The 13,099-nt window shown below is 37.4% G+C and overlaps 1 protein-coding gene across 1 annotated transcript; it reads left to right on the forward strand.

Moving 5' to 3' along the window:
- Positions 1–1,005: 1,005 nt before the first annotated feature.
- On the forward strand, positions 1,006–10,202 carry LOC145779736 (dixin-like). The gene is made up of 15 exons (XM_082591375.1): positions 1,006–1,109; positions 1,689–1,812; positions 2,349–2,468; positions 3,541–3,679; positions 4,062–4,126; positions 4,276–4,343; positions 4,655–4,765; positions 4,879–5,034; positions 6,273–6,389; positions 6,886–6,948; positions 7,710–7,762; positions 8,012–8,145; positions 8,589–8,673; positions 9,105–9,213; positions 9,559–10,202. The coding sequence occupies exons 1-15, from the start codon at positions 1,098–1,100 to the stop codon at positions 9,634–9,636; spliced, it is 1,434 nt and encodes a 477-aa protein (XP_082447501.1). The 5' UTR covers positions 1,006–1,097; the 3' UTR covers positions 9,637–10,202.
- The last annotated feature ends 2,897 nt before the right edge of the window (positions 10,203–13,099 follow it).

A 13,099-nucleotide genomic window follows, 5' to 3' on the forward strand; every position in this document is an offset into this window, starting at 1 on the left:
TCAACTGAACTGCCGTAAATTTTCCTTTGCCAATAGAGTAGTCGACACTTGGAATAATTTACCATATGCTGTAGTCAATAGTACGTATATATGTCTTTTGCGATATTTAAGCGACGTGTCGAAAACTATTTATAATTGTGTCTTATCTTTTTTGTTCCTTGTGATTTTTGTTTTCTCTTCAATAATTTCTTATTTTTATTTATTTATGTTTTCTTATCAATTGTTATTTGCGAGTATGTTAATGTTTTTCTCTGTAGAACCATGTGTACTGGACCAGAATACATTATTATTATTACATGTGTAATTATATAAACATGCCTTCAAAGCTATCTTGCATCTTATTGCCTTTGTGAAACCTGTGTTTGTTACGGTAGGAATTTGAAACGCTGGCTAGAATTTGGGCGTTTTCTTAAGAATTTGTACCGTTTATTAGGTTTTGATACACACATTATATAGTTTTACGTAGTTTCAGCGTTGTGCATGTGCCGCATGCTACATTGCTTACAGCACTGACCTTCCCTTGAATTAACCGTCTAGCGTGAAACTAACAGTGGTCAGTGGTAGCGTATGGTTTTTCTCAGTCATTGAGTGGTGGGTTATTTTCGGTTAGTTCACCACATATGCTTTTCTTGAAAGTCACGGTGTCGGTTCAGTTATGGTCGTAGTTCAGTTTTATGTTCTGAATCATGATTTTGATTCAGTTCATCTCATTCTGTTTGTAATCAAATTGGGCATTATTTGGCTGCAAGTTGCAACGTACTCAATTACTCATACTCGCAAAAAAACAAGGTATCTTTCTCAGGTCATCCCCACTACCATGTTGCTGCAGCAGTTGCAGCTAGGTATGGGCAAATGCTCCAGACAAATCGACGTCTGCTACAGAATCACAATCAAAGCTATCACATCGTGAATTAAGGAAGCTTCCTTATGGAACTGCTAAAGTGGTCAGGTTTCTTAACCTTTTATTCAATATTTAATTGACTGAATAGCCTTTTGATGTGATTCAGCTGACAATGCCTAGGTCGAACGCCTATGAAATTTCATGTAGGCTAGGATAACCTGTTGTTGCAAGTTTGTTTTCCTTTGTTTGCTGTGTCATGGATTTACAAGTAAGCATGAATTTTATTCACTTCAACTTGATATTTTTTTATTGCAAAGACATTTCCTTTTTGGCTTCTGTAGTTTAGTGGAGTACATTTTGTGCCAAATACAGTGCATTTTTTATGTGAATGTGGTGTACAATCACTGTACATATACTGTATATTTTTTCGGAACGGCCCGTTTCGGTGAGTCCGATCCCTATTCGGTGATTTTTTTTATTTTATTTTTTAAATTATCGGGTATCGTAGCCTAATTATCATTGCCGTTTTAGGGTTAGAGGTTAGGAACTCACCGAATCGTACTAACCGAAACGGACTCACCGAATAGTAGCAGACCCATATTTGTTAGTGTGTTTGATTTTAATTATTGGTATATAGGGTTATTATTCAAAAAAAAGAAGAGTTAGTACATTGCCGATAGTTTATTTTGTCAAAATTTCTAGTCTAATGTATGTTAGTCATAGAATTGCTACTGAATCCATATTTTCAATCATTACTAGGCCTATAGTAAATGGAGTGAAAGAATAAAGTTGTACACCTGGACAAAGAAAAATTTTGTAAAACTAAGCTATGAAACATTTTTTTCAGGAACAAATCAAGGCATACACAGCTTGGGTAAACAGTCAGTTAAAAAAACGATCATCACGCATTGATAATCTCAGTCTAGATCTCTGTGATGGTTGTCACCTCGTGTCAGTCGTTGAAATAGTATGTGAGTGAATTGTTTTTCAAATTGAAATTTTCAATCATTATAATATTATATATATAGTTCATTGCACTCTTGGGTTTGTTGAGCAAGTTGAACTTGCATTTTTTTTCAATTATACATTGAGGAGCTTTTGCACAGTGTCTAGTGAACAACAATGTGATGGAAATTCATCACTGATGAACAAAAACATCCATACATAACACGACATGTTCAATGAATGAGATAGAATTAACGACAAATAGTCTCATGGTGAAATATCCTTGCGACAGGTCAGTTATGCCAGAATGTACTGATCCCTGAACTGACATCCTATCAAAAGTCATGCAACCAGTTGCTATATGTACTCCCCAACACTAATATATATTACTTATATAAGTTTATATATCATATATATTGTTTGTTTAATATAAAAACCTTTAAAACACATGTAAATCTTTTTATTAGTCAGTAACTTCAGATAAACATAAGCATACACATTACACAATGAAGTGTTTCATATGGAATTGAGTTTTATTTATTCATTGTATATAATTGTTTAGCTGGTCAAGATTTGCATGGCATTGAACCCACCACTGAAGAAGAGAAAATTGAAAATGTCACAAAAGTCATAAATTTTATGAAGAATAATGGAATAAAGCTACACTATGTGTCTGCAGAAGGTGAAAGGTGCTTTGTATTATGTCTTTTTAAAGATATTGAACTTCAATAGTTGATTTTTATCCTTGAATGCTGATCTGCATCATCATCAACCAGTTAGGCCAAGTCCTGCTAGCAGCTTGCCTCCATCTTGCTTGCGGTCTTTCCACATCATTTTATCTTCTTCTCATCTAGACGATGAGAATGTTAAATTCTTTAACATTATCTTGCCAAATTTTCTTCAGCCTTTCTTTGGTTTTCCACAAATCGTTTGGTGTCCAATTGATGGTTATCTTGGTCCATCTGTTGCTTGACAATCTCACTACATCGCCAGCTCATTGCTACTTCAATTTCAATGCCACCTTTGTTGCATGTGTGACGTGCGTCCTTTTTCTCATAATGTCATAATAATTTCTTATATTGTCCTTTCGGTGGAGATTCAGCATGCATGATCCCATGTTTCTTTGGGCTACTGGCAGCTTCCTAGTGCCTACTCGGAGGTGGAGTTTATTACCATATCAACAATAACAGTCATTGTAGATTTGATATTTATCATTGCAACGTTAATCATCACAAAGTTATTGGATGGCAATGAAGAAACTTTAAGTTAAAAATTGACAATTAGTTATATAGGCTATGCTTCAAGAACTGTAAGTGTAAATATTAGCACAAAACTATTACATATAAATTGTAACAAGCACTTTGACAATAAGGTTTAATCGCCAGCTTAACCTCAGGATCAGAGTTTTTTTGTCGTATCCACTATCCAGGCTTACACCCAGTGGTTGAAGATTTTGATTAAGTGGACGGGAAGGCAAGGAAGCCAATCTTTGTGTCCACCTTCAGGCATCCCTTTAAGTGTCCTGCCAAAGACACAGCCACGTGCTCTTGAGTGGTGTCGAACCGGCGCCCTTTCGATTGCCGTTCAAAGGCTGTCACCACTCGGCTATGCAGCCGACATCAGAGAATGATAGATTGATAAAGTGTTTTTTTTCGCAAAGTTTTCGTTTTCTGCACATGTGAAGGTAGTTGTTCTGAAACCCAGATACAGCATTAACTCATGTTAGTGTGGCTGTTGTTTGTGCATTTCAACAGAGATTGTGTCTGGCAACGTCAAAACAATCATGCAGTTAATTCTTGCACTTGCTGCTCATTTCAAACCGGCTAGCATTGGCGGAAGAAAGCACAACACCGGAGAAAGACATCATGACACAACAACTACAGTGAAGCACAGGTAGTGGGGCTAAACGTGTTGTTAATCTGGCGGTTGGTGCCTGATTAAGAATGAAGTATCAGCTGGTGGTAATTGTCGGAATGGCCCGTTTCGGTGAGTCCGATTCGGTGAGTCCGATTCGGTGAGTCCGATTCGGTTAGTCCGATTCGGTGAGTCCGATCCCTTAACGGGGGATTTTTTCAATTTTTTTTTTAAATTATTGGGTACCGTAGCCTAATTGTCATTGCCGTTTTAGGGTTAGGGGTTAGGAGTTAAGGTAAGGGGTTAGAAGTTAGGAACTCACCGAATCAGACTCACCGAATCGGACTCACCGAATCGGACTCACCGAATAGTAGCAGACCCGGTAATTGTATGGAATTTAACATTAACATTGCATGAACAGATGGAAAAATCGTTCTCGTGATGAGCCCAATTCACCTTCAAGTGGCATGAGTGAAGAAGAGATAAGTACGTTATAGAAATATTTGTGTTTCAATCACCCTTTTTGTATGTTGTGCCATTGTTGCGAAATGGTTTGTTTGGTTAAAGTTGTTCGTTCAGTGTTTACTTTGTTACAAAAACTATTTTGCTGCTCTGTAAAGATGTGTGTGTTGTAGAAATGCATGGGAATATGACTTCAGATCTTGCTTCTGTTCGCAATCTTGCTGAAACTCTTCAAAAGTTGGTGAGTCTCTTTTACAGCTGCAGTGCACGTATTAATAGCTTTGGTAAAAAATTATACACTGTTCCTCAGTCTTTTAGACAGAGAGTCCATCGTAAATGTTTCTTCTGCGTGATTTTACTGCTTTGCACCGTTATTAAGTTCTAGTGTTGTTTAACGCAATGGTTGCATAGAAATGGGTTGGCTTAATCAAGAGATATGTTTTCATAGAACACATTTTAAAATGAAGAGCTAATATCAAACACACACATTTTTTTAGTTTCATAAGTTTTAGTATATGTGTTGGAAACATGAATTGTTCTTTTTTTATTCAGCTTCTGGAAGAACTTGAGGCTCAACCTCTTGAAGTTGGAAATCCATTTGAAGAAAACATTGTTCTTCGAGCAAAATTTGACCAATCATGCGCGGAAAACCAACGGTTGCAGGTGATCGACATTTCACTGCGCTTCGAACTGAACCTGAATCTTTTGTCGTGATCCGTTTGAAACTTGTGCGTATCAAACAACATCCAGCCTAAACACTGTTGTTATTCTGTCAGAACGAAATACAAAAGCTTCAGACGGAAAACCGAAAGTTAGATTCTGAGAAAGAGGTTGCTGAAAATCGTCTGCGTCGTCATGAAGAAGACTTGCTATCTTTACGACAAGACCTTTTACATGGCAACTTGGAAAGGGACAAACTCCTCTCGGAGAAGGTAAGCCGCGGTCGACTTGCAAGATAGCAGAAATGCATGCCAGAACTTGAAACTTACAGGTGTGTGTGGCAATAGTTCGTATGAATGCAGCTGAACAATGCATTCTGATTTATTAAATGTTTCCACTGAATTTTGCTTGCAAACGGTGGAAATGATTTGAAAACTGCTTTCATTTTTTTTGACAAATATTAACTTTCAGCTCAACATAATATCTGATAATAATCTTTCATTATTATTTGCCGAGCAAACAATTGCAGAGTAATGTAAATCCAAGTTGAAATAATTCCAATCGCCCGCACAGTAGAGTAATGATGTTCTACAAATTTTAAAAGGGTGTTGTTTCATCCTCTGCACTAACTTTTTAACGTGCCTATTACATGGTTGCATACATCCAGTTGAAAAACATTAAATGTTAGATTGAAACTAGGACGTGCATGACTTTACTGAGTTACAGTTTTATGAGCCATCATGTCAATGTAAGACATTAAAGAGAATCTTCTAATTTTGGCAATACTTTGTCATGGAAACTTTTGCTGAGTGAATTCTTATGCAACATAGCCAAAAGCCATAACTTCTAATTCTAATCACCGTTTTTTCCGAGAACTAAAAGCCATCATTTTATTGTGGTTGTGTTTGTTTCGTAATTCAGTTTCTGTCTTACATTTCATTCTTGAGCAACATGTACACTAAATAATTAATTAATTGGCGAGTTCTTCGCGTAATTTCTAATGCAGCACATAATCCGTTGGTGCTTTTTTATGCGCAGTAGTAACAACACATATGTGAAAGTAAAGTAACAATTTGAGCTCAGTATTTGCAATCTTGTTGAACAATAAAAGTTACAGTATTTCGACCAATGACGTCGTGTTTCACGTTTTGCAATTATGTAAACTTATTAAAAGCAAAGCTTAATTTCAGTTTTTAAATCACACCATGCTTTTTACGTTGATTCAACTTCAACAGACGTTGAAGCAATCCAACATGCTGATGAGGCAACATTTGACAGCTGGGTTATTTCAGTTCAATCTCTTTCTAGGGCTTTTAATTTTGTGTTGTCATTTATCACAACTGATGTGGCTGTTGACCTTTCCAAGCATGACGTTTTGGTGTTGGTTCGTTTTGTCGCAAAACCGTTTTGGCAATTTGAAGTTCAGCTTTAACAATTATTATTGAATTGACTATATATCGAATAAAATTGCGAATTTCTGAAATATTCGTCGTGTTTCTCTGACCATCAGGTAGAGCTCTCCGTTGAATTGGAAGAAGCAACGGACGAACGCGATCGGTACAGGATCCAGTTGCATAAGAAAGAAGCGGCAATCACACAATTGGAACATGAAATAGATTTTCTTAAGGTACCGTTAGTCGACACGGGGACCTTTGTTGATCTGAAACAGCGTTAAACGTTAGCAAAGTGTTTTGAAATCTTAACTTGTATTGAACAACTAAGCTTTGTATCACCAAAGCAGAAGTGTGCAATTAGAACATGTGGATGGTGTATGAATTAGTTTTTCACCTCTTACCATCACATCACTGAAACTTGACACTTTCAATCCTATTTGTTGACATTTGCCAATGTCTTAACTCAAAATAATGCTTGTAAATCAATTGACACTTCACCATGAAGCAATTTAACTGTTTAGCAACTGTCATTCATCGCCAAATTTCATGTCAGGTTTGAAATATCTACACTCTACAGCAAGCATGTTTGTCAACATTACTGTAGTTTACAGTTTTTATTGCTCACTGTTTTATTACAATTATTAAACCATGTTTGAGGCTCAACTTTCATTTCTGTGGCTGAGTGTCATCGTCGCTCTTATGACGAGTACCTCTTTGTTTACGTTACAGACAGAAAATGCCATACTATTAACAAGGAAAGACAAAGAAATCGCGCAACTACAAACACAGATTGTGAGTCTTGTGTTTTTGCCACAATCCTTTTGTTAAACTGCAGTGTCTGTTTTCTTTGTTTGCTCAGATAAAGCATATTTACATCCCATCGAATATAGATTAAGATACTGACTGAATAACTCGTCGTTTTCTTAAACAAGTAGCCTACTGTAGTACTTCAAGGGATAAGTGCTGCTTTAGCTTTGTTGTTAAATCGTTAGAAAAGAAATGTCTCGCTTTGGCACACAAAGCTATTCAAGCGTTCCATATGATTTTGTACACAATCCCTGTAAGTTGTTTGAACTCCAAATTTCCGAAAACTAGTCCGTCATTTTACCGTTTGTTAACCGTGACGCACGGATCTAAACTATTAACAACAACACATAATACCTACTTTTAGTTTTCATTTATGTACAGTAAAATTATGTCAATGCTATGTGTTTTTGACGTTTATTTCTTGCAAGAGATATATTGATTGGGTTAATATTTCTGTGGTGTCTGACTGTCTGTTGGATCAAAAGTTATCTTGCATAGCCAAGTGATGAGAGCTACTTGTTCGATGCCCCTACCTCGGTTCGACGCAATCAGGAGCACGAGACTGTGTCTTGACAAGAAAGCAATTGACATGGTTGAGAGTGGACGTTAAGATTGGATTGTCTTCCTGTCCACTTAATATGAATCTTCATTCTTCAACCACCGGGAATTAACCTGGATACGCTAAAAAGTTGCTAGATTTTTCATGGCGTCTTGTTATCTTTCTTAATACGAATTGTTTTGTTTAGAAAAACTCGGCGAATTTGAATGACAACCCCATCCATGATCAATCCATTATCAGGTGACTGTTTGTTCGTTTTTTTTTTATAAATACTTACCCACCCGTTGCTTTACTGCAACGTTATGTTAACGTCACCTTGAGCTGATAAATATTCAATCTGAGAAAACATACAATGAGTTAAAAGATTAAAAATGAGCTGACTGATGGGTTAAGTGGTGGACTTAATAATAAAAAATGCTTCTCACCTAGACCTAGCCATCCTTCTCAATCCGAAGCTTATTCATCAAATAATTGCTTAATTATTTCCAGTCGACTACCGAACTCTCCTGTTTTGTCACCCTCACCAGGCTCCCCTGGATACTTGCGTCCTTCGGGATCCCCAAAGCTTTCCCGTCGTTCTCCAGTATCCCGGTCCCATCCACCAAGAAGAAGCAAGTTTACGCGTAAGCCTTAGCGTTATCGTGGTGCCAACGCGTTTGATAAAATCGAGTATGTACGTTTTAGCGCCTGGAGGCTGTAGATAAAAAAGTTTTACTAAAAACAGTTTAAAAACGTGAGGATACTTAAGTTTTACATTGTGTTTCGGTCACGGTGGTTTTTAATATCGTGATTTTAGTTTTTGCAAACACTTTTCAAATTTTCCAACTGATTTATTAAGTTTATAAAATGTAACCGTGTATGTTTGTTTAATTGTTTATGAATGCGACTTGCTTAAGTTAATATTAATAACCAAGACACGATGTGTTTGAGTTGCATTGATGCAAAACTTAAATGTTTCTCGCAAAAGTTGAGCCAAGTGTGTTGTGGCAGTTTTGAACGTGCACTGTTGCTCATAGCATCATATATTCACTAGTAACGGTCTTGAATATTGTTACTTTTGTCGCAGAGAAAACCGCAGAAACCACCCAGACAAGAATATTATACTTTACGGATCGGGATATGACGCCAGCCATGACCACCATCCCGAAAAGGTTTGTCTGAGTAGTGTTGCCTTTCTTTGCACGCGTGTTCACTGTTGTTACACTAATCAATGGCTGAAGCGCCAAAGGCATTGGATATGAGATGTGCGAACCAAACGACTCTACCGTACTACTTCTACTGTTGTTATGTAGAAAGTTATGCAAAAACAACATTAGGCAAGTTAATACACACTTAACTGTACGGATTTAAAACCAACTCTCCCAACAAAGAAATGGATCGGTGGTTGTTGCCAAAACCCGTGCTCTTGAACAACGATGCCAATTTCTGAGAAACCAGGAGGTGAACAGTTCACTGACAACTTTCGAACCAAAAATAAACAATCACATATTCAATGTTGAGGATGTTAGACAGATAAAGTTTTTGGAAATAAAAACAGTATTTTGATTTTTTCAAACATGTACAGTTGATGATTTTGTTGCAGGGTTGGTGACATCACTCTCGGCGACTTCAAGGCCGCGGTGAAAAAGAATGCAAGGTACCGGTTTATCTTCAAAGCCCTTGACCCAGAACTTGGTACTGTGAAAGAAGAGGTAAGGATTGTTTTCTGACTAACGCTTTGGAATTTATGACTACGTTACAAACATAAGCTCATAAAGTTTGGGTTATGTGGAGTTGAGGGCGCGTAAATATAAGATGCCAAAATTTCCTCATAAACCTGATCGTTTGTTTGTGTTGATACTTTAGTGACAACTACTTCTAATTTGCGCTTTCAAAATGGCCTTTCTAGAGATAGAAAATAGACCTAAAATCACCAGGTGACAGATAAATTTGGTCACTTGTCAAAATCCTAATTTGTGTACCTCTAAATCACAACGTTAAACAAACAAAATTTGTCTACCTTTGCGTTACAAAACATACTTTGCTTTCCTGTCCAGGTTTTTCACGATGACGACATCATACCGGGTTGGGAAGGCAAAATCGTCGCTTGGGTAGAGGAAGAATTGCGCGTTTAACTTTTGATTTACAAGACCAAAAGGTTTTTCAAACGTTTTTGTCAACAATTGTTTATCTAGTTGAAAGAACATTACTCCACGGTGATGTGTGTTCAATATGTTTTATCACTAGCTTAAAGGTGTTCAACATGAGTATCGACGTTGGGTGCTGAGCTGACTTTGTCAAAGCCGCGTATATGTATCACTTTAGCTCAAATTATGGTGGTGAATTGTTTTTATAACTGAGCACGGCATTTGTGCGAAAACTGTTCTGATGAGGCATTTTATTTTTTTTAACGTCTTTTAAAACATAGCATTTCATATACCTTATGACCAAATGGTACAATACCGGTACTTTTGTTAGAAACTAAGCGAAAAGAACTGAAGGTAATGGCTATTTTGTGGTTTGGTAGCACGTATCTTTTGCTTAACAATTTTGTTTCTGTACCCTATTGTATGTTTCGACAAAAAAAACCTGCTACCAGTCACTGACGTCAGGCCAGATGTGATGCCATCACTGTGCAATTGATGTAACAAGTGCACTTATTACCTCATACAAATTTCTTCAATACATTGAATGCATTCAAGTTGGTGTGATGATATTTTGTGTGCCTCCCATAGTGGCAGTAAAAGCGTAGTCAAGACCACTGCCCATACGTTTTAAAAAGGTTTATTTTACGAGCACAATGTATTGATACAGAAAACACAAGATATATTTGCATGAATACAAATCTGCGTGACGTCTGGTAAGATTATCGTGGTACAAACGAAATATGATAATTGAACATTGCATCTCGTAACTATTCAGATAGTTTTGATGGAAATTAATTCGTAGAAAAAGGATTTGTCGTAAGCACTGCAATAGAAATGTATCTCAATATAATTCCAGATGAAAAGACAGCAGATGCAGCAGAATTGCTCAACGTTTATTGTGATTAATTACGTAAAAATATACTAAGCCTATGAACCACAAACACTCTCCTGCGGTTAATCGATCTTATAACTTACATGAGTTTCATTTCGATTTCTACACAATTAAACGATATGCAATTAACTGACTTCGTCTGTGTTGCGAATGGAAATGATTATATCGAGGAAATCAAAACACGATCATCAGAAGTAGTCCCTTCAATAAATCGGCGGAATAGTCAAGGCCCTACATCGCAGCCTATGACGGAAACGAGGTGTGTTGATCGCACATGACAACTAAAGTAAAGCGATATCACGGTGCATATTAGCAGGTTGGCTTCATGCACACCAATTAGTTGATTCTTTTACATCTGTACAAATTTTAGTATATATGGCGTTTCTTTCTAGCTATCAGCACAAGGCTAACGATGTTAGTTTTGGGGCAATTTGTCGACAGAAATCGATTCGGATAATGGTACACAAAGTAGCCTCAATGTCTTGTCCTGCTGCTATTTCAAGTACCCGCATGCAATGCACATAATGACTGGATAAGTAAAACAATACAGCTTCGAAAGAAAAAAATGCGTCTAGAATATATTCGCTCATAAAGCATTTAAGTACAGATCGGTTTCTTTTCTGATCGTTGAAAATAAAACAATACTTACCATAGCAGCAGTGATGTACGCGCATACAAAAAATATTGACGCCGTCAGCGTAAACGCAAATGTTCTAAAAAACATACGCCGAATGCGTCAACGCAACTTCTAAAAAAAGTTGGCGGCGTCAACGTCAGCGCATACACTAGCGTAAACTAATTTTGTTTGCTAGGTACCAAACATTCACACGGTATAAACCACTCGAAACAAACAAGTTTTATTTTAAATTTCCACGAAGAAACACAAGCATCTGAAAGTGTTCTTCTGACATTTTGCTGTGTTTTAGTTCCAGCGCTGGAAGGTAGCCTATTGGCGTGTTGTAGAGAAAAAAATACATTAAAAAGTATGCGTTGACGCTATGCGCTAAAAAACCGCGAAAACTTTACGGCGTAGCCTCAAGCGCAAACTATCCAAAAAAATGTGGCCGCAAGCGTTAGCGCAAACAAAAAGTCTACGCCGCAAGAATGCGGCGTAGAACTTGTGGCGTATACGATACGTACATCTCTGCATAGCAGTGGTTTAGATAAAGGTAGCATGGACAAAACGCAAACGTGCTTCTGACCAGGGGCGGATTATCTCACCGGGAATACGATAACTTCTTTGACGAGGTTACCCTGCGTGGTGTAGGTGACCATTTTGAGGTGGAGACACACGAGCACCTTCGACTAAAGCATGCAAACTTGCATAGCTTCAAAAGATGTGAAAATTGTGATCTTTGAAAAAATCTGATTTGATAAACATGGGACAGCTTTGATTTCTAAATTTCCAGCTGATTCACTATGGTAAATCCGCCCCTGCTTGAGGCTGAACAAGATCGCCTAATTAGCAGGCTACAAGGGTATAACACAACGCAAAGCTTATTAATCAGTGACCACACATTTGAAGACATTTCAATTTTAGTATTCTTTACAAGACATTGTTGACATAGACCTTCTGGCATACTGCCAGGGGGTTACTATCGCTGCATCTTGACCACATGGCCTATTTACAAAGTAAAACTTTCTATGTACAGTAGCTAGACGATTAAAACGCATAGTTGTGAAAAATCATTAAAGCGCTACCAGCTCAATGTGAGTAGTTGATCTGAGCTTATAAGGAGGTTTCGTCATGCGCTCCCCAAACTCTGAAAAAATGTTCGCTCAATTTGTCACTTCACTTATCCTATTCATGCCGGGCAAGTGTTATCATGCGTCCTTTAAATCCATTTCTTTATCCAATCAGATAAACATGACGATCAAACTAACCCACGGAAGTTGGTATAGGTCAAGACTCAAGAATGTCTCCCAGGCTAGCAAAATCCGTCATTTTACATTAATTCTACGTCTGCATACGAAGGAAGGATTTTTCTGGCTTGGGAGAACGAAAACTGCCCAACTTTGTCAAAAAAATATCATTAAAATCGTTTCGTACCAACAAATGGCCAAAAGTCAATGCGGTATATAAATAAATGCCAGTAGGCTAAAAGTTATTGAGTTGCATTAATAGTGGTGCAGAAAGTTGCAACATCAATAACAAAAAAGGAAAAAAACGAGGGTTATGTGCTATCAAATCATATTTCCTGTCTTAGGCCATAAAATATGGCTTAGTCTACTTTTACCAAATGCAGAGATTAAACCCCAGTATCTTCGTAGATGCAGTTCAAACAGTTTCTGCACACATGTAAAATTAAGAATTTGTGGATGTGAGAGTTATACATTTCATAAAAGACGTTGAAGCAACATTTTCATAATTACATTACGGTATTGCAATGTTGACAACAGCCGTGACATGCTGCAACGGATGAAACTGTCGCTTTCCCACATGCTGGTTCGAAATCCACCATAAGCTTCCGGCTGATGGTGTAAAAAATACCGCATAAAAAAGGCGACAGAAAAAACTAAATTTAGCCTACTCCTATTGGTACTGAAGGCCAAGTAGAC

The sequence above is a fragment of the Aplidium turbinatum genome, chromosome 11, assembly GCF_918807975.1.
Source record: "Aplidium turbinatum chromosome 11, kaAplTurb1.1, whole genome shotgun sequence".
NCBI lineage: Eukaryota > Metazoa > Chordata > Ascidiacea > Aplousobranchia > Polyclinidae > Aplidium > Aplidium turbinatum.